We start from the raw sequence: 24,243 nt of genomic DNA, 5'->3' as shown, positions 1-24,243 counted from the left end.
GTCTCTGTGCCTCTAGAGGTGCAGCATCTGTCCATTTGAGGAAAGTGAATACGTGTTTGTGTGAGTGCATGCTTGGGTTTACGTGTGTGTGTGTGTGTGTGTGTGTGTGTGCGCATGTATGCCTTTCTAGACATGCATGTGTGTATGGCAGCACACATTCTGATGTGTGTGTGTTCATGTCTCAGGGGGACTAGACATCAGGAGAAACAACTGTGTATTTAACTTTCTTATCTCCAGATGGTGAAGGATCATTTTAGAAATGATCAAAAAGCGAGTCTCAGTTTTATCAGGATCTGTGCTTGTCAATCAAATATCATTCTCTCTCTCTCTCACACACACACACACATACACACAGGAAGAGCAGCACTGGTGCAGTCAGCTCTGCTGTATGTGTGATGTGCTAAAGTGAATGCGTCTTTTGTACATCTGAGGCTTCTGCCATTCTATATGTATCTATTTGTGTCCCTCCAAGCATCAGCACATCACAGCTTAGCAGTGTGTGTGTGTGTGTGTGTGTGTGGGCTGTTCACACCCGTGCGCGTGAAGCTCACAGAGAGCTGTGCAGCTTTGGCTGTGGCTGTATGATGGACATCTGGAAGCTAAATTGGTTAATGGCGCCTCCAAGCCAACAGCCAGCCGGCCGTCCCCTTGCTGAGCTGAGAGCGCGTGTTAACTGTGTGCGTGTGTGTGTGGGAGGCAGGCTGGAGTGGTGGGGGGACTCTACATCTGGCCAGCCATCCTGCCACAGACAAAAACCCCTGCTGGACATTTAGGGGCTTTTACTTTCCAAATTCTTTTTCTTTTTTTTTTTTGTATTATCTTTAGAGTATACTCCAAACAAAAACCAATTTGTTGCGTTCACACAGGCAAACTGCTGCGAACTGCTGCGTTTGACACCATAAAGAAGAATCACATTTGGCTCTGATCACCACACCACAATCCACTGTTGCATGCAGCCATAGTTTTAATGCAGCTTGATATTTATAGTACTTATTGAATATCATTTTTGCACTACTACAGTATAAACAGAATGGAAACAAATAATAAACCTAATAATAAAAATAAACATTACATAAAATATACAAGACGAAGCATTTATGGCCATGCAAGTTGCTCTGTGAGGCTGTGCTTGTGCAACAGAGGTGCTTTGAGCTAAATGCTAATGTCAGCATGCTAACATGCTCAAAATGACAACACAGTGTAGGCTACTTGCAAAACACTAGCATCACTTCATTATGCTAGTGTTCAGCAGGTATATTGTTTACCATGTTCACCATCTAATGTTTGATAGTCAGCACTAAACACAAAGCAAATGTGATAACAGTTCATCCTGAGGGGAACATGAATTCTGTAGCATAATCCATTGAGTGGATGGTGAGATATTTTACTGGAAAAGTGAAAACTTTGATCTGCTGGTGGCAGCAGAGGAAAAATCACGGGGGCACCACAGTCAGTGGGCCTCATCCTCTGGGGACCATTCAAGTCTGTACTAATTTCCATGGTAATCCGTCTAAGTGATGATGAGAAATTTCAGTCTTGACCAACAAACCCCAGATCCACTCCTCTAGCATAGCTAAAACTAAAACTTTAACTAATTAATTGCAAATTTTAAAAATAGATGACATGAAAAACATGCACTGACAAAGAGGAAATACTTGAAAACTAACAAAATTAACTAAAAAATGCTTAAAATAAAGAGCAATATATCCAAATGTGATCATATACATTTACAAATGATCTGAGGAGGATAAAGCAACCCAGAATATAAATACCAGATGACACACAGTGGACCGTTTAAGTAGAAACTAAAAGGAGAGGAAGACTGATAATAACTGGAAGAGAGCAGCAAGCCAGGAAGCTCAAGAAAGACATCAAGGGGGCAATACCAAGGGAAAATAAAATGCATAACAGGTGTATTATCATTGTTGTGAGGTAGACTCCTATTTATAAAGTGGCAAGAACAGGGTGAAAGACCCATATCTGCCATCATTTATTTCAGTAATGTTACCTATGAGAGTGTACCTTATTATGATATGATTGTGATGTAACAGGTTAAATCACTGTAAAGAGGGTCCTGGGGGTTATTATGGTATCTCAGGTCTGTATGGGTATTATAAGCACTTTGTCATCATAAACATCAGAGGAAAATAACATAATACTGCTCTGTAGGTGTCTGAATACCACAAAAGCAGCCTTAGCAACCAGTGAAACATGGCCAGCAGTGCTTCATGGGAGCTGAAAGTACTTGCACAGCTCTTGCACATGAGTTCCTTGATGTAGGCTGTATGGAGACAAGCTGCTGCTGTTTTATGACAAAATCTTATCAGAGCGTTCAGAAAGTTCAGAAAGTAAGCAAAATAACAAACAAAAACAAAACAAAACAGAAAACACATTTTTTTGTGCATTTGTATTTTTGAAAATACACAACATGCTTTGAAAGAAGTTTAAGTTGATATTGTGTTGATCTGTTTGGAGGCATTACAAAAATCACACCTCTAAAAGCCAGATATGGAAATGATCAGGCTTGTTACCTAATCTGTGCAGGCAGAATGCATAAGGACAAAAACACATAGAGAGGAGAGTGAGAAACACTCACATGGACAGAGCTTTAAATAAATACAGCCGCAGCAGATGTATAACAGCCGAGCACAGGCCAAGAGTGCACAAACAGCAGTGTGATCTCCTGAAATCTTTTTTGTATCATCTCAGAGATCATGTCGAAGCGAAAAGCACTTCTTCAGCCTCTGTTCTGTTTGCCCGCCTGTCTGTCTGTCTCTCTTCAGTCCAGATGTCAGAGGAACTAGCCAACAGCTGCGGCAGGAAATGAGCCCCCAGGCAGTGAAAAGGCTAATACACTTCCACACAGAGGAGAGCGACCAAAACAACACACACACAGATGAACTCAGATGAAAGCAAGTGGATAATGAAAACCGTGCAGGGGATGATGCATGAAGTTTACTCTTTCTTGACACCTGATCAGTTTCTAAGTGAACACATGTTTGTTTGTAACGAGGAATCTCCAGGAACATGTTGCACCATGTTTCTGTGCATGTATACGGATACTCACTATAAACATATCCATGATTTCAGTACTTCTGTGTTCTGTAACAGTATTCATATGTCTTTTTTCTCCTGGATTCATCAGTTTTGCTTAAAATATGTGTGTGTATGGGCAATGGTGCGCCAGCCTGCCAGCCTGCCTGCCACAGCGCCAGCCCCCGAGCCAGCGGGAACATTTGCCTTGTGGCTCCAATTCCCAGGAATGCCTAACCTGCGCCAGCTGTTGAGAACATGTTACCTGTGCCAACAATGCACTGGCTCTGCCCACCACATCAGCTACCACTCTGTCTCCATCTGGGTGTGAGATTGAATTTGTGTGTGTATTTGTTTGTCTGTGGCTTACTGTATCTACCTCTTCCCACATCTGTATTTGTGTTTGCATCTGTGTGCATGAGTGCACATCCTCTCTCATGTGTGCAGTGTACATGGTGCTATGTGTATATGAATGTATGGATGTTCCTAATTTTGTGTGTACAGTGCATGTGTGTGTGTGTGTGTGTGTGTGTGTGTATGCCAGCTCTGGTGTGTTTGTGTGTCTCCATCTGTGTGTGCTGGGCCTCCCTTTCCTGCATCTGGAGCAGCATTGAAGAGGCTTTCCAACAAGGCCAATGGCAGCCAGCCTGCCAAACAGCCCAGATGTTAGTTCTGTAAGCCTCAGGCTAAATGGAGGGAGCCACACTCTCATTATTCAGAACTAGTAAATTGCAACCATTTTTTTTAGCAGAAGAGAGAAGGAGAGACACTATGAAAGAATAAAAGAGGGGGAGTAAGAGAAAGAGAAAGAGGTATGAAAAGAGATACAGATGAGAGAGAGAAATATATCATTCTTCACAGAGCTCACAGAACACTTATAATAAATATAACACAATAAATCAGACTAAATGGCACTTTTATGAATTACTGTACCTGTGTCAAGTTAGATTCAAGCCTCTGCAAGTTGATTTTTGCACAGTAACCGAAACCAGCAGCTCCCTCAAAGGTAGGACACGAATCTACGAAATAGTGTAATAGTAAAGTCTAACTGAGATTCTTTGCAATGTAGGTCTTATTATTGTTCAGTCAGCCACCTTTCTTATTAGTAATAGTGACATTGTGCTCATAAAGTTAATTACTGAGTTCTGGGAACATATATCTCTGATAAGAAGTCAGACCGGAAAAGTACAATGAAGTATCAAACAGGTTTTTCAACAACCCCCCAGAGGAAACAGTGAAACTGTTACCCTGTCCTTTGTAAACATCACCATTTACGTTCAACATCTGAGTTCAGCTTGACTTCCCATAATAGGCATAAATGCATAATCTTCCTGAGCAGCAGCACTCACTTTTGGATTTTATCTCTGACTAATGTTTAGATAATCTGATTAAACTGTTGTCTTATACACAAGCTGTTCAATTACCTGAACACTTGCATCATCATGTTCCCAAACCTGGCATTTATGTTGGTAAGTACAAATCACAACTGATACAAATAATGACCACAACTACAAAAAATCTGCAAATTGTACTGTTATAAACCAGAACTTTCTTTAACTTTCTTTCTGTTTGCCATTTGGATGTGAGCAGGTAGTGTACAGTGTGTTTTAAGGTTCTTTTTTTCTGACAGCAGCTGTGTGCTGTAGCTGATAATGATACTGAGAGGGAAACAAAACAGTCAAGTCGGGGCCCAACTGAAGGAATGAGCTGGAAGATGCTAAAATGCTCTGTAGATCTGAGAGGAACTGTGTTTGGTGATAATGCTCCATGGAGTGACTTCTTTCACATAACACAAAGTCATTTCATTCATTTTTGATATAAAAATACAGATAAGTGCAGCTTTAAGGTTAGAGCACTTTATATGGACAGATATGCACAATCTGTACAAAATCCATTCTGGTGACTATGATTCAATTACTGTGAGGTCACCTCATGTCCTGTCCATGAGCTCTAAAGCCACTGTTTTTCAAGCAACCTAAAGCCAACATCCCTCCAAAATATTCCTTTGGTAAACAGTGTTTGAGAGCAGAAGAGCAGTGTTGGAAATAAAAACACAACATGTGCATTCACCATCAAACAGTAGGACACAATTAGCTTGATCATCTGGACGGGTGTAACTGTGATGTTGGGGCAGATTTGGCTGAATGTATGTGCATGCATGCGTGTGTGTGTGTGTGTGTGTGTGTGTGTGTGTGTGTGTGCGCGCGCACTATGGTAACCATAGAGGTGGCATCTGCCAGGGCGCTTTAGCTCTGTTTGTGAGATCCATGTGTGTGGACTTCCACAGGGCTTAGAGAACATCCGCTCCCCCCCATATGGTGAGCTGTCACTGGGACAACACAGGGCTGCCCTCCCCTGTGTGGGACTTCCAGCCAGCCATCAGACTGACCGAGTAAACAACAACTGGACATGGGGTGTTGATGTTATATTCGTTAGGATATTTTTGGGGTAGGATATTATCTCCTAAACCTGTGATGAAAGACCACAGATGACATCCGTATAATCTATTTCTCATGTGAATTACCTCGGTCATATGTCGGTATTTATGCTTCAGTGATATCCCAAAATCAGTTTATCTTTTTTTAAAAAACATTTTTGTCAACAACTCCATTCTCACAGACCCTATCAAAACAGATCTGACTTCTAAATCATTTCACAGGGGTTAAATGTTTATGACTGATAAGCATCAGATGTTACTGATATGGCTGAGCTGGATTAAAATGGCATAACAATGATAAATATGTCAGGTCTTTTCTTTTGAGTTTAAAAACATGTCACTAAGTAGCTGTAAATTAGTCATAGCTTCTCCCCATTAGTCTGCAATGACAACTTTTTATCAAACACAGCATAGAACACATTTGGGAAATGCAAATTGGTGAGAGAAAACATGACTGAGAGACATCTCCTCCCATGACAGATATCTTTCTCACATCTGTCTCTCACTTCCTGCACACAGATGTTACACAGCAGTTTGTTCTGAGAAGGAAAAGACGATTCCTCCTGCGCCTCCCCAAGGAGTTAGTAGCCTGGGGAAAATCACATTTACACATAAAGTGTTAATGTGTGTCCCTGAGCAAGTGTGTGTGTGTGTGTGTAGACAAAAGAGAAAGGGAGACAAAGAGAGAGAAATGTCTTACAAAGGAGGTAAGGGAGGCGTAGACCAGAAATAGGAAGTGGCAGGACTGGAAACTGGGGCCCTTAGGGGCCATCAGAAGCTTTGAGGAGAGTGTGTGTGTGTGTGTGTGTGTGTGTGTGTGTGTGTGTGTGTGTGTGTGTGTGTGTGTGCGTGGGAGGGGGAGGAGGGGTTGCTGGCACTCTATCCTCTGGCTGTGCTCAAACTGTGTGTGTTTTTGATGTTGATCTCATCCAGTTGTTGGAAAGCCAAACACAGTCTGTGCACCCAGATGTTGACAGATGTGCTGTGTATAACCCAACTTCCTCTGAAATTCACACATGCAATGACACACACAGACACAGGAGAGATAGTAACACATATCCTTCCTGTCCATCCTCTAGAGACAGTCTTCCTGGCTTGCATGAGACTTTCAACAAATTCCTAAAATCAACCTCGGCCCCAGTGGTGAGCTGCCGCGATCTTGAGGGACCGCTGTCCACTGCACTGTTCCAGATGTTCTATAAATAACTAAAACCCACAAAATGTGCCTCATCCAGATGTGTTCACTTCACATGCTGTGATCTCAGAGAAAGACAGAGAGAGAGAGAGAGAGAGAGAGAGAGAGAGAGAAAGACACAGAGACAAACAGCTGGAGCCCTCAGTAGAGCTGGAACTAATGCAGCTCTCTCTAGTGGCCTGGAGTGGTCTCTGCACACATGCAGCTGTGCAGATGCAGGTGGGTGCGGGAGGCTGATTGTGATGGTCTGGAGTGGTGGGGTATTTAGGTGTCATCTGGCACGGGTTGAGATGGTAATGATGTTTTAGAGTTTCAGTTGTTGTTTTTGCTCTTTGTCCTATCCCACCTATAATTTCATGTCCTTTGCTGTGCAATCCTACCTTATTTGTCCTATCCTGTTTTGTCCCATCCAATCCTATCTTCCCCTGTCCTATTCTACCTTATCCACTCCTGTCCTATTCTTATCTATCCTACCTGTCTCATCCAAACCTATCATATCCCATCATATTCTGTTTCACCCCATCATATCCTATTCTGTCCTACCCTGTCCAACCTTATTTTTCTGCCCTGTCCCACACTATCTGGCCTATCCTACCTCAGCAAGTCCTGTTTTGTCCTATCTTGCCCATATCCTAGCCTACCCTGTCCAATCCCATCTTACACTGTCGTATCATACCCCATTTGTCCCATCTTATCCTAGTCAACCCTATCTTGCCCTATTCTATCCTACTCTGTCCTATCTCTTCCTGACCTATCCTGTGCAATCCTGTCTTGTCCACTCCTCTCCATCGTATCCTGTCAGATGGTCTTCTATCATGGCCTTTCCTCTCTTGCCCCATTTCTTATGTCCTATCCTTTTGCTTATAGCAAGTTGCAAATGAGTAAATAGGTTTTTCGTGCCTTGAAGCTTCTATGTAGGTCTAAATATGTGTTGTACTGAGAAGACAAGATACAGGAGAAGAGGGGAAGAAAATGTGGAAGTGGTATAATTATGGAGAAGGCGGCTGTCAGCAAAGGGTCACAAAGAAAGGTGGAACCGCAGAAAGAAAAAGAAACAAAAAAACATCTTATATCGTGATTGCAAACTTCGAGAACATCTGCTTATATCTTCTCCACTTTGCAAGTATACATGTTCACCCATATGTCAAGGTCGCACAGTGGCATCTCTCCTCTGGAACAAAAACAGATCAAAGTTCTCCCCTCCCTCTCTCTCTCCATCATCGTCCCACTGCTTCACTGACTCGACCACTGAGCAGAATCTGCACTGATGGCACCCAGTGGAACTCCAGCATGCATCTGGAAGAGCAGCGAGAGAGGAAGTGTGTGTGTGTGTGTGTATGAGACAGAGACAGAGACAGAGAATTCATGTGCATGTTCATGTCACACAGTCCTGGAGATGTTTGTGTCACTGAAGGCAGCATGGAGGTTCTGGCTGCTCCCACCGCTCCACACAGGTAACATCTGTCTTCAAATACTAAGACGCACATTCACTCACATTATATCTCGTAGCTGACAATGGCACCTGGTAGATCACGTGACACAACATAACAAAGTGGACCAAACACCTCAACTGCCTCCTCTCAGTTTGTCCGTCCTATAAACACACTGAACCTCTCCCTGAAATATGCTCACAATCATAGTCACTGCCGAGAGCTTACAACAGTAGGAAGCATCAGAAAAGCAGTAAATCAGGAAACTTTACTTTGTGGCTCAACTTTGTCTTTATCACCATGTTGCAAAAATAACTCCTACATTACAGCCACTAAGCAGAAGTCACTCACATCATGGCTTTTCCCCTCACCCACAAATAATGTTGCACACAAACATCCTCTTGAGCCATCGTTGTAGGTGGGAGCTTCAGAAACAATTTGGAAATACATGTTTCCAAGCTGAGATGTTTTACCGAACTTTAAGCTCTTAATCATGAAGCAGTCATTAAAGGACATACTTGTATATATTACTCACTGAATATTTTTACTTTTGACTTTATTTTGTTGCATTTATTTCCTAAAATATTTCTTCCATGTATCAGATCCTGCAGCAATTGAACACAGTGGTTACTTAATATGGAGGTGAAAACTCTAACATGAGCTTTGAATTAACATATTGTAAGTAGGTAAGGTAAGATACTGTATGAATTACATGCAATGCAGTAATAGCAGAGATTCACGAAAATGTCCAGTGTGTTTTGTGCACTGTGGATAATCTGGGGGCAGGGTGTTTTTGGGGGAGTGCAACCTGTCTGCACATGAACAGAAGGTATCCACATACACGCAGGTGCACACACACTCACACACACACACACACACACTGCGTATGTGAATATGTGAACATGTGCATGGGTACGAGCACACAGATAAACAGGCTCCCAGACAAACACATGCAGGCACATATGCACAGGCAGACACTCACATACACACCAAAATAAACTAATTATGTCAAGGTCTGATTTACCCTAACCTTGTCTTCTCATTTGTGCACAGGACACAAGCTTTTATGTCATCCACCCCCCTGTACTTCGAACTTCATCAACTGGGGTCAGGCTCAGTGGGATGAGTAGTAGATCATCTAAGTGACTGATGAAATACTGGCAAGTGACAAATTTGAGCATGTTACACTAATATATTGTATAAAACTGCTGATGGTTTCAGGCAATGAAGTGGTTCCACCCTATCACTGTGGTTTAGCATAAGCCTGCTCTGTGATCATACCTGTGTGATTATATCACAGCCAAATATTATATTTCTACAGTCAAATTAATCAAAGATTTATTCTACACTCTTTCTCTCTTGATTCATTATCATGAAGTCTGAAGCAACAATAACATAAAACAGCACAGAAAATAGTTCATAGGCTGGAAGTTGCTTTAAATATATATAAATTTTATCTGGTCATCTGGTACTCTGCAGACTACATTTCACACCTGAGTGCAAACTAGGTGACCCAGAACAGAGCAGAGCAGAGCAGAGCCATGCTGGACCATACTGGCTCCCAAGCTGTCCTGCTGTACAGCACACCTTCAACACCGTGGCTGCAGCTGCTCTGCCCTGTCTCGTGTGTGTGTTTGTGTATGTGTGCTTGTTCTTGTGTGTACGTGTCTCCTGCACAGGGTCTCTCTGACCGCAGCTGTCCCTACCTCTATGCGGGTCTCCGGGGCGAGGCTGACCTCTCTCTCCTGAAGTCACTTCAAAGAGACCTGGGATGGGTACGGGGTGCTGGGCTGGCCAGCACGGCTGCTGCTTCCCTGGGCTTTGGGAGCTGGGGAGCTGAGGCTGGAGTTAAGGTTAAAGGGGGGGAGGGAGGTTGAAAGGGAGGGTGGAGAGGTGGAGCAGGGTTGGGTGTGCTGCAGGAGGTGAAGGGAGTCCTAAACATGGATAGGGTTGGGAGGGGGGCAGTAGGCAGTGGTGGGGTATGGGTTGTGTGTGGTATGAGGGCAGAGACAGGAGGTATGGGAATTGGGGAAGGGATGTTGTTATAGTCAGAAGCTGGAAGTTTATCTGTTTGTGTGTGTGTGTTTGTGTGTGTGTGTGTGTGCTGTTCAACCTGGACAGACCTCCTGCTCTCTGGTGTCACTTCAGGGGAGCATCAGGGGTATGTGCATGTGTGATTCACTTGGCAGCACACCATCTCACCCACAGGGAGTCAGGGGTCCAGCTTGGTGAGAACTGATGGCACTATTGGCCCAGGGGCCACCGTTGAGTGAGGGTCCCAATGGAAAAGACAGATTACCGGCCACACACAACACCCATACAGAAGGAGGGACAAAATACTGTAACTGGGACCACTGACAAAATCACACAGTCTGGTTTAACAGCCCTGAACTCTGAAGTGCATTTCTGAAGTTCTGATGTCCCATAAAGTGACAAATAATCCGTGTGTTTCTGCAAAGAAATCATGTCAGAGGTGCAAATTTGACTTTATGGGAATTTTAGAAGAAATATTTATGTGGTATTTGGATTACATTACAGTGTAAGATATGAAGTATGTGTCTCCTTCTCTTTGAAAATGTCATTTAGCTCACTGAAAACACACACACACACACACACACACACAGTCCTGAAAACCTAACATTATTGAAGTTCACGAACATACACCATGTGGTGCACTTGTGTGTGAGATCATGCACTGATGAGCAAAACATACCTAGAGGTTCTCACCTTAACACGTTGTTCTTCTACAGCTGCTCTGACTAACTGGACAAACTCACTCTTTAATGCAAAGACTGTACATAATGATGCCTCGAGAGAACCCAGAAAATAGACTTGTGCACTGATTATAAGATCACTGTTTATCCAAGTCCTTTTGAAATTGAGGTCATGGACAAAATAACATATCAGAGCCTATTAAATGAAAAGAAACAGTATGAACTCAAGTATTTTTATATAAATAAACAACTGACCAGTGCACAGCTCTATCTCTGTGTTTGCTGTCAGTCTCACCTGTTATTTCTGTGCTGGCTGGCTGGCTGCTGTCCTACTCCTCCTCCTGTCTTCATCAGCTATAACCATCCCTTCCTAACCCTCTCTTGCTGCTGTGTGGCAGTGTGGCAGCACTGGCTGCAGTCTGGAAAAACACAAAACAAATTAATTGAATAGCTAATCACACTGGTCGTGATCATATCTTAATTCAGAGTGTGCACGGAGAGGAGGGGCTGTTCACAGATGGGTCCATTGTCAATATGTTTGCAAGAGAAAGAGAGAAAGAGTGAGAGAGTATCAGGTGACAGATTGAAAAATGTTTTCAGCAAATACAGTGGGGTCCAAAAGTCTGATACCACATTTGCATGCAATGCATTTTCAGGGACGTCAATCTGTAAATAAACTGACCTGCTCACTCCCACATACTCAACTGTAGACCTGTTCATGACCTCCTGGGCCTTGAGCCGGGGTCACCTGTACCCTTTGACAGTGGGCCTGGATGTTAGCAGCATGGCTCCAGAGTCTGTTGGTCAATTGGTCCACCACTACAGACAGACCTTGAGTCGTCCTTGTGCTTTGCTTCAAATCATTTTTAATAATGTACTGTAAACATTGTGTTTATAATCTTTCCTGTCATGTTTTTCTTATACTGCAATGCAGGACCAACATTTATATGTGAAGTTGACAACTGACTTTAAGTTGTTGTTGTTGTTGTTGTTGTGTGTGTGTGTGTATGTGCATGTGTGTATGTGTCAGATGGACACGTCTGGCCACAGCAATGGTAACAGAAGGTCTCCCCTGTGTTGCCTTTTTCCTTTTCAAGCTGTCTCTTTACCCCCACCTCCACTGCCTCCCCTGAACACAAACACACACACACACACACACACACACACCTCTCCTAGCTGCTGGTTTTTGTTCATAGCCCCCCTCTGCACACTGGGCTGTGAGCAAAAGGCCAGCTGATGGCAATATGTGTATGTGTGTTAAGAGAGGTCAGAACACATATATTATCTGACACGCTAGGTCCACCTGTGTCTGCACTCTGTGCACAGCCATGGCCCCATACCTATACCCTCTGCCACTGCTGCCCAGCTCCACACATCACGCCATCTGGGGAGACAGACAGACAGACAGAGAGGAGGAAAGAAGAGGGGACAGATGAGTGAAGGTGTTGTTGTGCCAGAAATGTCACTAAATGAAGATTGTACCTTTTAAATTTGCATCATTGTACCACTCTCTAATTTAAAATGTAAGCATATTAACCATATAGGCCTAGTAGTTTTACATGTGAAAGGATGGAGAGAGAAGGGATTCAGTGGGATGGAAGAGGAGGGGGATGCATTGTTAGGTACCAAGTACTATAAGAGGGCAGCTGAACCTGCTGGCTTAAAACAACCTACAGAGGAATTCAGAAGATGCATTGTATCAACAGTCCGAGCTTTAAATGCCCACTGAACAATTTGGTTTACACTAGACTGATCAGCTGTTGAGGAGAGATTTCAGTCATGCGCTATGCAGCTGTCTGGTCCTTCCGGCTGTAAACAGCATCTTAGTTACTACAATGTACTAATGTGATGAGGCTGTATGATTGCTGATGTTACTGACTTACAGTTCATTGTTTGCACAGTTGCTAAGAAACCACAGTGTTTCTGTATACAATAAAGTTAAAAACATGTAAACAGCTACATGAGGAAGTAAAAAAAGCCAAAAAACAAAGGGAATTTCAAAACAGTGTTTTTATGCAACATAAACCTCTTCCTGGATCCTTGCTGCTTCACAGGCAAAATACAAAAAAACTGTAAATGCTATAGTCAGAGTGCTGGTTAGCTAATTGATGAATTGCTCCACAAACAGAAAATTAATCAATTCCTGTTTTATTGTATGAAATACAAGGGTGTTTTGGCTACCAATTAGAAAAAGTGAACCATTTACTTTTGAGTTAAATTTTAATGGGAAACTCCATCAATTTTACACCTAGAAGTCAGTAACAGTTATGTTATTAATACACCTGTGACACCGCGCACCTGTTAGCTAACATCTCTTGTTGGAAAGTAAATGAAATGACTACACAGAGAAGCAAAATTGCACCAAAGAGACACAAAAATGACTGCAAAGAGACGCAAGACAAGAGTGTAAGGAAAGAGATGCAAAACAGGTCGAGCACAAAGAGACACAAAACTACCACAAAGAGACACAGACTGAGTATGACTAGACAAAATAACCACAGAGATCCAAAACAGAGACACATTAAGATATAGATGCAAAAAGAACGACAAAGATGCACGATACGACTAAAAAGAGATGCAAAACAAGTAAAGGCATACTGATTATGATCGCAAGGACACACACAAAACATTACCATAAAGACTCAAAACGTAAACAAAAAATAAATACGCCTCTTAAAAAAAGATGCGAAACAACAAAATAGAAAAGCAAAACAGCAACAGATGCAAAATAACTAAAAAGAGACACAAGGAAACCCTAAAAAGCCTGTGGGTCTTGCTGTTATGTTGGAGGGGTGGGGGACTTTTTTCCTGTCAGTGCCCAGGGGCCCGTTGTGTCATGATCCGTCCATGCTACAAATGATAGGAACTGAGTGCTTCTCTCATCACTGCCGTCCACAAACCCGTCACTGTTTGACCCCCCACAGTTTGACCCGGCTGAGGCCTCTTTCCTTCTCTGTCCCCACCAGATAAACCTCCCGACACCAAACTCTCGCGATGGTTGGCCGATTAGCCGGCGCAGACAAACGGGATGTGGGAACAGGGATGAAGTGGAGGGGAACGGGAATCAGTCGCCGAGCCGAAACCGTCAAAACTGGAAACGGAAGGACGAGGCGAAACGGTAGGTCGTGTGTGTGTGTGTGTGAGAGAGTGTGTGTGTGTGTGTGTGTGTGTGAGAGAGAGAGAGAGAGAGAAAGGGGGTTTGCCGTTTCCCAAGGTGACGTCACAAGCTTTCCTGAAAGTCAAAACAACCGTTGGCCGCGGTAACGGTAGCTGCCGCAGCTTCTCGGAAATCCTCTTGGAAATTCATTTAAAGCGATAAACGAATCATTTCTGCCCCGGGTCGTAACATTTAACAGCAGCAACGACGGTTCACTGCCACCCGGCGGGGTTTCAGCCTAGCTGGAAATCCAGCCTAGCTTTACGTTACGGTTTTTACGAGCGGTTTATGAACAGCAGGTGCACGGGAATAGCATAGCATCGCACCTGCCGCTACAGGTAACACAGTCAGCTAGCAGCACTGTTGTGACAGAAAACACGACATGAACCCCGCTAAAACTGGCTAGATCATGTGTTTTTTTATATGTTGTAGTAATGTCAGTAAGGTGTTTAACGGGTCACTTGCAATGATGTTAAATGCCAGCGCAGTGCGGGTCCCTGTCTCGAAAAAGGGTAATGTTTTTAAACTTATTCTCATGCTTATTATGCTAACTGTGCGCAATGGTGCAGTGCAACGCATTACATTTACTCAAGTACTCTACTTAAGTACACGGCACTAGGCTATTTCCTTTTCATGCTGATGTATATTTATCCTCCACTACATTTCAGGGAGAAATGTTGGACCTGTAACTACATTTATTTGACAGCTGTACCAGTTAGTTCTTTTACAAAGATAAGATTTTTGAACACAAAACAAAGGAAAAGCTTATAAAATATGATATTTTGTTATAGGTTACCCAATGAGTAAAGCTGAAACAATGAATGAAATAGTGGATCAAGAAAATGAACTATTAAGTATTTTGGTAACTATCATTTTCAGTCCTAAACTATAAAACCACTACTAAACTAAATACTGATGACACAATAATTGGTCCTCATTGAGTACTTTTACTTTTAATAGTTTTAAATTTTTTCAAATAGGCTACATTTACAATACTTAAGTACTTCTATTTAAGTAAATATGTGCATTTACTTAAGTGAAATTATTATACAGGACTTTAACTTGTAGTGGAGTATTTTTATAATCTGGTATTGCTACTTTTAGTTTAGTAGAAAATTATCTCAGTACCTCAACCACTACTGTGTATCCTATTCATTCATTGTCTATTCAGTAGATGGGTTTCAGGTTGACAAGCAACATTTACAGGTTCACATTCACCCCACCAGCTAAATAGACTCATTACATGCTGCACAAATCTTTGAGGTAACTGTGTGTTCTGTTAATAGCTATAGAGAGGGACAACAAAACTAGGTGTGACTTGATTTGTGATGGCACAAGTGCATGGCTGAGTCACTGGTCAGATGTGCTGTATTTATTTATATATATTTATATCTATAGATCATTGTCCAGTAGAGTCCCATGTTTCCATATCAGTAACACTGAGACTATTGTTTATGAAACTGAAATGGGACTACAGGATGGGAAACCCCTCAAATCTTTTGAGGGACAAATCTATTGCTGTGCACTGTCGCTTCATACATCTAGATTGGTTAGTAGAGGGGTAGCTGACTGGTCATTGCCCTTTCCTTCAATTTTTCTCCATCTCTCTCTCTCTCACTGTATTAGCCTCTATTTCCTCTGATTCTGTTTCTTTTCTCACTATTTCCCTTTTCTGTTAATTTTTTCCCCTCGTAGTTGCCTCTGAAATGAAATATCATGCAATAAATGCTGTCTGGCAGGTGCTTCTCCTGGCATGGTTGGTTCAGCATGGCAGTGGATGTCTCCATGGCAACAGCTGCCCTGGTGACAAAGGGTTGCCACTGTCTGGACATTCCTCTCCTCTCCTCTCCTCTCCTCTCCTCTCCTCTCCTCTCCTCTCCTCTCCTCTCCTGTCCTGTCCTGTCCTCCACTAAGTGCGATCAGGGCCATGCTAGACCAGATTAAGGTTAAAGCTAACTGAAGCTTCATTGAATTACACTGCAGTGTTAAAGCTTAATCCAGAATTGCATAGTGCCTATAAAAAGGTTTCGATCCCCTTGGATGTAATTACTAGGGCTAGGTATCATTTGAATTGTTTTCTAAAGCAGTGCTAATGGGTCATTGACAAATAAAGCTTTTAAAAATGTTTTTTAAAAAAAGTCTTTTTAAAATGGATATTATGCATATTGAAATTAGAATAATGTGTTTCAACAAGCCTTATTTGTGTTACAACATTTCAAAGTTTTAAATTCATTTTTTGCCTGTATTTTTAACTTCATCACCTGAAAAATGTCGGGTGGTGCAACCAAATTTATATACTTTCCTTCTATTCATTCTAAGTGAAATGTTTGGCAAGTATACCTGAGCGTGTCTATAGTGGCTAACACATTGTTATTTTGTAGTTGAATTTTTTGTTAACTATAATTTAAGATTCTTACATTTCAGTGGCCAGGTATTTAATATTTTTAATATCCAATTTTACATTTAAATACAGAAAAACTTGTATATAAATATACAAATGAATCTAATTTAATACAATAGCTATATACCTTGTAGTTTTCAACCATTTGTTCACTTTAACCTATTATTTATTGGTTTAAATGAATATTTTACCTGGTCGCACCACCTGGCGATTCAGTTGTGTCACCTGACTTTTGCAGCTAATTTCAAATTAAACAGGCTTCTACTTAGACACCTGTTTAACCTTTAGCCTTTGCTAGCAAGTTCATGCATATAGTTTTTTAATAAAATGAAGAGTTTTATAATAAAACAAAATTTTTCTAGTTTTACCTTGGTCGTACCACCTGACATGAAAAGTGTACCAGCCCAACTATGAGTTGAAAGTAGCTATTTTTATCAATATTTGAGAGAGCTCTACAAACCTTTTCACTCATCAATAAAGATCACTTGGGGACCTCTGGCTGATGGAATATCCTGTTTGATGTTGTCACTATTCACTTCAGAATAAAAGATGCATGTATACAGTTGCAGCACCCTGACATTTGACAATACACAAATTTCCGGACAAAAGTTTTTGAATTACACACCTTTAAAACTATTAATATTTGTGAATTTAGTTTATTTGAAAGGTCTCAAACATGAAATCATGCCACAGTATTTATTTTGAATTTATTATTATTAGAATATCATATTTAATACTTTTCTCAGGCTGTTCATTAACATGGACGGTTGTGGCACCTGACATTTTGGTGGTTTGAGATGCCAAAATATAAAATATATACATTATTATAATGTACTGAAAACATGGTCAAACTACAGCAGTTTTATAGAAAAAAATGATGCATGTCATGAATTAATTAAAATTATTGCACTCGGACACAAAAATATGCACGTCATGTCAATGACCCTAATACAATACTAAAACAATACATTTTATGTTGTACCTTAGTTTCTACAAATATGAACATGGTTTCTACAACACCTTTGTGTTGTGTAAGAAACATAAAAAAAAAAAAAAAGACTAAAACTGTTCAAATTTTTATATAAATCAGAAACTAACTGAGTAATCAATATTATGAGTCTGATAGTTTTCAATACTTGGAAGACATTTCAGAGATAAATTGAAGACTATATCATACGTGGTAAAATGATGGAACATACAAAAGTCCAAGAGGGGTAAAAAGTTTATAGATTGGGTGAAACTAACAGTTATTTTGATGATAGACTAATTTGTTGATTTATTTTTGTGATTTTTTTTTCACATTTTCCTACAACCAACTGTACATTGATAATTGATTTTCAATTATATGAAACTTAAGAAAAGCAGCACATCTTCACATTATGAGAGACTGGAACCAATGAATGGTTTTCTTTTTCTTTTCTTTTTTTAATGACTTAAACAATTAGTAGATTATTAACATTGTTGATGATACATTTCATTGTCAGTCACTGCAGCGTTTGGCTTATCTAGTCCTTATCAGAGAGATGAAACATGATCAGCATCTGCTCAATTTGAGCTCACGAAAACCTGACCTGAGCATTGTAGCAGCCCCTGTGACCGAGAACTTGAATGTGTTGTTACTAGTCTGGTTTTGTTCACTTGGATTTAGATTGGTCACTGGTCTGCTGCCTCAATAGGAAAACCTATATGCTACCTACTAGGGTGTGTGGTTCAGTGTGTGTGAGTACGTCTGCAGCTTCCGTTATGACGCTGCTGTCCCTCCAAGTGTCGGCGGCAGCGCAGACACTAACTGATCTGAATACTGATTTCCAGCTAGATGGCTACGACTGCTAGTCTAGCTGCCGTAGTGCTGATCTCCATTCAAGCTGAGCAGCGTAGCGTTGTTGCACGTTGTGTAATACAGTGTAGTAGGGTGCATTTGAGGTGAACACGGCAGCTATGCAGAGAGAGAGAGGGGAGAGAGCGCAGGAGTGAGACGACAGAGGTGCAGAGATTTGGGCAGAGAGAAAGAGTGTGAGAGCATCCTTAACTGCCGTTGTTGCTATTTATAGCCAAGCCCTACTCCACAGTCCTGAGATGCTCTCCAGCCTCCCACATACAGACGTCAGCCTACACACACACATACACACGTTGACAAAATAATTTGACATGCAGAAATACAGCAAGCACAGAAAAGTGCACTGGCTTTGCAAACAGCAGAACAAGCTCAACAGAACAAAAAGATCTATGAATGAATGAGAGACAGAACTCAGGGATGTTTCTTTGGCAATCAAGGTCAGTTTTTGCTTCATCAAGAGCTCTGCAATAATTCATCCTGTTTATCAGTGAGAGTGTTAGCAACAGAGAGAGGAACTGGGTGTATGATTGGGTGGGGGAAGAGCAGAGGGACCATTTGTCCTCACAATAACTAGTTGTTTGTCTTGTCAGATTGCATGAAAGGGCTTTGGAGGGAAAGAAAGGGAGTAGCAGAGGAAGAGACAAATAAATCCATGCCTTCTTTTTTCTTTATTTTTTTTCTCCTTTCACTTCCTTCCAGGCTGAGTCACTGCTGGTGAGGAGGAAGGTCTGGAGAGGGAACGAGAGAGGAGGAGGAGGAGGTGGAGGAGGAGGGGGAGAAGAAGAAGAAGGGAGGGAGACAGGGAGATAAGCCACAACAGGAAGCAAAACGACACACACACGCACAAAGACACAGTGCGTGTTTGTGTGTGTGTGTCTGAGAGAGAGACTGCGCGAACGAGAGGGTGAACGGGAAAGGAAGGGAGGGAGAGTGACGCGGAGGCTGGGAGAGCCTGCCCCCCCTCCTCTCCTCCTCTCCCTCTCTTTCTCTCCTCTCCTCCTCTCCTCCCCTCCTCCCTCTCTCTCTCTCTCTGTGGAGCAGGCGTGTAGCGGCATCAGACTCGGCGTGAAGGAACCATGAGCGATGTCACCATCGTTAGAGAGGGATGGCTCCAGAAACGGGGTAAGTACATCTAGTACCTCTCTTTTTCTATTCCCCTCCTCTCTGCCTCTATTTTCTCTCCTCTTCTTCTCTGTCTCTTGTCTAGACTGAGGGCCTGGCCGTGGCTGTCCACATGTGCCGGTGGGAGGATGTGAGTGTTTGCGACTGAGTGCGTGTGTGTGTGTGATCACATGGATGTCTGATTATCTGGTCTATAAGTGTATAGGTGTGTGCATGTGCCCCCATAGGGTTGTGTGTCTTTATTATAAGCTTGTCTGGCTGTTTGTTTGCTAAGCCTCTGTATGCTCCAGTCAGGTTGTGACTGAAAAACAGTGTGTGCATGGGTTTGTGCATGTATTTGTATGCAGTGTGTGTGTACTTGATAACATGTACCAGGCCTGTAGTTACACTGCTGGTGCATAGTGTTCTGTCAGGCCAGCGTGTCTACTAGTCTGTGAAATCAGGTTAGTTCTGTCTCTCTGAGGTATTATTTAACATAGTTGTGTCTTAAGTACGTAGAAAATTCTGAATTGTGTCACTGAGAGTCATATGACATGGGGTTGGTTGGGGTGGAGTCAAGGGGGACACTGACAACACATCCTGTTTACAACCAAATGAATGAGAAATTGGAAAAAAAATGTAATAGTTGAAGAGGATGTAGCAAAGATAGCACTTCCCTGTCTTTAGACATTCACAGCTTATGTTCAGTTAGTGGTTGCTGCAACAGGTGAAAAGCCATTTGTAGTGGGGCCAAACTGATCCAGAAACTGTCAAAAAGTGATAAACAGTGGCTCTGTGATGAAAGCAGCACCAACTGTAAGGCACTTTTGGAATTTTTTTATTTAATTTTTAACAAACCATGATTTCATGGGGTCATGTGTCTGCTATTACTGATTCCTTCAGGCACAAGTACATGTGTACGTGAATGTGTGTGTTTTAGAAAGAGAACCTCAGGGTTAGAACAAGGGGGATTTCCAAACTTTTAGGCCAATGAGCATCATCCCCCTGACTATGTGATGGTGTCTAGGAATGTGTAACACAAACTGTTGAACAGGAAGTGACATGGATACATAACAGACTGCAGACTTCTGGGTAATGTAGGCTAACACCATGGCACAGCAGGAGAACATGTTGGATAACAGAGTGCTCCTTACTACATGGAGTGGATGCTCTCTCAATGTGTCACACACACATACACAAATACAGAACACACTCTGTGTTGTTGAAATCAAGGGGAGGGTCTTTGTCTATGTGTGCCAGCATTCCAGTGTGATCCTCAGACAGTGGTCTGTGCATATTAAGAGGAACACATCGCCCCCAGTCACGACGCAGCACTACCACTGTTCATCAGTGAGTGAGAGAGATACAGGTTGTGGGGAAGGAAAGGGGGGAGGTGTTGTTTGTGTCAGGAATATGAATGTTTGTCTGCATTATATGCTAAATCTTTGTCTGTATTTATGTGTGTGGAGAGTAGCAGGGTCAGGGTGCTGACTCACTGTCCAGGTCGTGACTGCAGTCTCTGTTGTTAGACAGCTTTTTAGTGAAACGAAACAGTGAGAGAGACCGAGAAAGGTAGTGAAACCTACACACACACACACACACACACACACACACACACACACACACACACACACACACACACACACACACACACACACACACACACACACAGAGTTCTGTTTTGACTGTCTGTAAGGGCCTGCTCTTTCTAACTCATCTACCAAATGCTGCACTTTTTTGTTGTTTTTGTTTTGTTTTGAACTGAGCAACATAAAGACAGTGACACAAAAAGAGAAACTAAAAGACTGACTGAGTGGAAGATTGGAAAGAAAGACTGGTGAATTAGATGGGAAGGGAGCAGAGATCTCTGTATGAAAGAGAGATACTCGCATGCCTCATAGATGCCTCTAAGACATTTAAATAAATCAATCATGAAAAACGTTTGTGAAATGAGTGTTACAGGATGTTTATTGTTTGCCAAATAAACTTTGCAGATTAGATGAGCAGGGATGTATCTTACTCTTTTCATTTTAGTAATGGGGTAAATCAGAGTAATATATTATCACCATTTTTGTTCGTGTATGCAGGTAGATGCTTGTTAAAACAGGTTGTGTTTTTGGTAAACTCATAACTATTAATTTTATGTTAGATTAATTAGTTATATTTTCTTCATGCAGTTCTTATAACAGTCTATAACAGCTGTTGAGTACATGCATCCAATATGGTACCAAAAAAGTTATTTAATGATAATTAAATGCAAAAATGACAGAAAATATGTAAATTTTTCCCTGTTCTACTTACACAAAGGTTTTTCTTCAAGTAAGCTATAATGTCTTGCTCATCATTTTATTGACAACCTAATGCATGACAGGGATTTATACTGACATGCTCTACTGATGTGATTGCTGTTTGCAGGACTTGCTGTTTACCCTTGTACAATATACATGTACAATATGCAGAGACTTAAAATGCTTTGATGATGTTATTGGTTGCGCAGAGATTATATACTGCTAGTCACATGTTCTTCAGCATAAATGCATCAACATGTCAGGAAGTGATAAGGAGTCCTATGTGTAAGTCTATGTGTAGATTAGATAAAATAATAATTAATTGTTAGTGAGTCCTACCAATGGCTGCACAGTTGTGGCATGATGAGGATAAGGATTTCATAAAATGGTTGTTTCTGAATGTTTCTAGAAAGTCTATTTTCTTTTAACTTTTTTTTACTCTGTCTTTTGTGGTCTGACTAATGAGTCTAGTAAAGTGAAATGATTGACTGATTGAATCGTTTCCCATCCATAGCATAAAGTACTGGTGATGACTTCTTGCTCATGTACCCTCATGGGTATGCTCCGCTCTCTGCATGTTTTATGAAGTGTCTGTGTGTATCTGTGAGTTGCAGCTTTAGGTTGAAAAGCCACAAACCATTAGAGTAATTGGTCAAACATGACAGATGTGTAAGGCACATTGTGCTTCAGGAGTATGTCAGACTGTCAATAGGAAACATTTAACAATATAAAAACTTCAGGATGTTTGTTTTTAATCCCTTCCTTCCTTTCTTCAATCCCTCATTCAGGCAGTCTAACCTAAAAAGCAAAGTGCTTCACACAGATGGTGTAAAAGATGAGAGAAAAGATAACAGATAAAAATACAAATAAATACATATAAATGATACACAAACAAATAAAAACAAGCCTAAAGGAGTAGTTGAATAAAGTAGTAAATTCATGTATATAGCAAAAACATAAACAGCAAACATCTCTATCCATTGAATATGAAGTCAAAGTTTGCACATCACCACCTGCTAATCATCATCTTGAACAGAGACAAACCTCAGGAACATCACCTCTGCAAAGTACAGCGTGTCCTCAGATGACCGAGCCTTTCAGTGCTCACTTGCTCGCTACCACGGTGATGGTTTCCTTCCTCCTTTCATTAAATCAGAGCGGGGAGTGCATACGGCTGTATCATTTCTTTATTTTATATTCATAAACAGCAGATAAATACCAAATGTGTCACAGAGTCTGGAAACAAAACTTCATCCTTAAGTTTTAAAAAGATACTTTATATGAAAGATGCTAGAAAATCTGGTGGATATACAGTATGTGAGCTACAGGTACAGCCTTGGAAGGATACTGTGTTGTGTTGAATGTTGTGTTTAGGGGTGAAAATCAGATGTTGCTGTCCTTTCAGTCGATAGAAAGTTAGAAGGCTACTTTATCCCGCCTTTAGAAATCTGAATCTGAAGTGAACTCCACTTCATTTCCACCTAGGCTAGGAGTTTACCTTCTGTCAGCCCATGTGAGGCCACAGAGGTCACAGTCAGCCAGTGTAGTCGAGGATACTGTTTCCTCCACCAGCATCAGCCCACACAGCAGTCAGCACAACAGATGGCCAGGAGGGATGAGAGGAGGAGAAACACTAAAGGAGGGAGATGGGGAGAACATCATCATCTTTTTTTTGACACTTTCTGTCCCCCAGAAGTGTTTCTAAGCAAAGCTACAAATAAGATGAGATGCAGCTTTGTCAAAGTAGAGAGAGACTTGTTACTGGCTCATTTCTGAAATAGTAATGATTCTTTGTCTCCCAGGAGGGTTTAAGCAATCAGACAAAAGATTAAGTCAAAAAGATGTTGCACATTCTCTTCATTTTGTGTTGTGTTTCAAATGAATTCAAATTACTTCAATTAAGTTCTTAAATAGAAGTGTATAGCTGTACATTCTTTAGAATGTAAGCTACTTAGAAAGAAAATAAATGAAATATTTGTCAAGCTTACATGGAGAAGTCACAAGGTTTTTATGGCTGATTCTTGTGATATTCTTCACTTACATTAATTGAGATAAGCAAGCGATTCTTGGACTGCAGAAAAATTAAAACTGAGTCTCTTTGTACACATGGTTTTTTTGGTTTAGGTTGGTTCAGTTTCACCAAATGTGAGTGCAGTTTAAAAAAAATCTTCTGTGACAGCTCAAATTAAGGTTGTCATGTAATAGTGCTAGAATCAGCATCTCAGTAACCCTTGTGTTTTTCTTTTTTCTTCTGTTTTTGTTCAGTGATTTTTTTTGTAAAGCATCTGGGTAAAAATTGCGGGGCCTCATGGAGGATATGGGCACATTCCTACTGACATGATTTTGTATTGGACTTGATGCAGTATTGAATTACATGGCTGCATCCCATGCATTGACTGAAATGTTGGCTCTGCATGTCTTGCTGTGGATCTGTATCTTCAGATCTGTTGTACTCTTGCTCCCTGTAACTTTGCAATGTTCGTTTGCACATTGCATCCATAATATGCAGAATTCTGATCACGGGTCCTTTCACTGTGGAGACAGTCATGATGTGGCTCCATTAGATATTCAGTGTCTGCCTTTACTGTAAATCTATGTTTGTGTCCCAACCTGTCACTTAATGCATCTCAGCATGATGGTATGATAGACA

At 41.4% G+C, this 24,243-nt stretch overlaps 1 protein-coding gene across 4 annotated transcripts in view; it reads left to right on the top strand.

Annotated features, from left to right (window-relative positions):
* Nucleotides 1-13,367: 13,367 nt before the first annotated feature.
* akt3a (v-akt murine thymoma viral oncogene homolog 3a) overlaps nt 13,368-24,243 on the top strand; it is a 54,656-nt gene continuing 43,780 nt past the window's right edge. The window contains exons 1-3 of one of the 4 annotated variants that reach the window (XM_071480194.1): nt 13,988-14,304; nt 14,399-14,478; nt 18,904-19,326. In XM_071480194.1, coding sequence (XP_071336295.1) covers nt 19,281-19,326 — 46 coding nt within the window. In that variant the 5' untranslated portion in view covers nt 13,988-14,304; nt 14,399-14,478; nt 18,904-19,280. The other 3 variants (XM_071480191.1, XM_071480192.1, XM_071480193.1) reach the window with 3 other exon arrangements.

The sequence above is a fragment of the Trachinotus anak genome, unplaced genomic scaffold (assembly GCF_046630095.1).
Source record: "Trachinotus anak isolate AG129_WGS33_773 ecotype Australia unplaced genomic scaffold, CSIRO_AGI_Tana_v1 ptg000007l, whole genome shotgun sequence".
Taxonomy (NCBI): Eukaryota; Metazoa; Chordata; class Actinopteri; order Carangiformes; family Carangidae; genus Trachinotus; species Trachinotus anak.
This window is presented reverse-complemented; position numbering and strand designations above follow the sequence as displayed.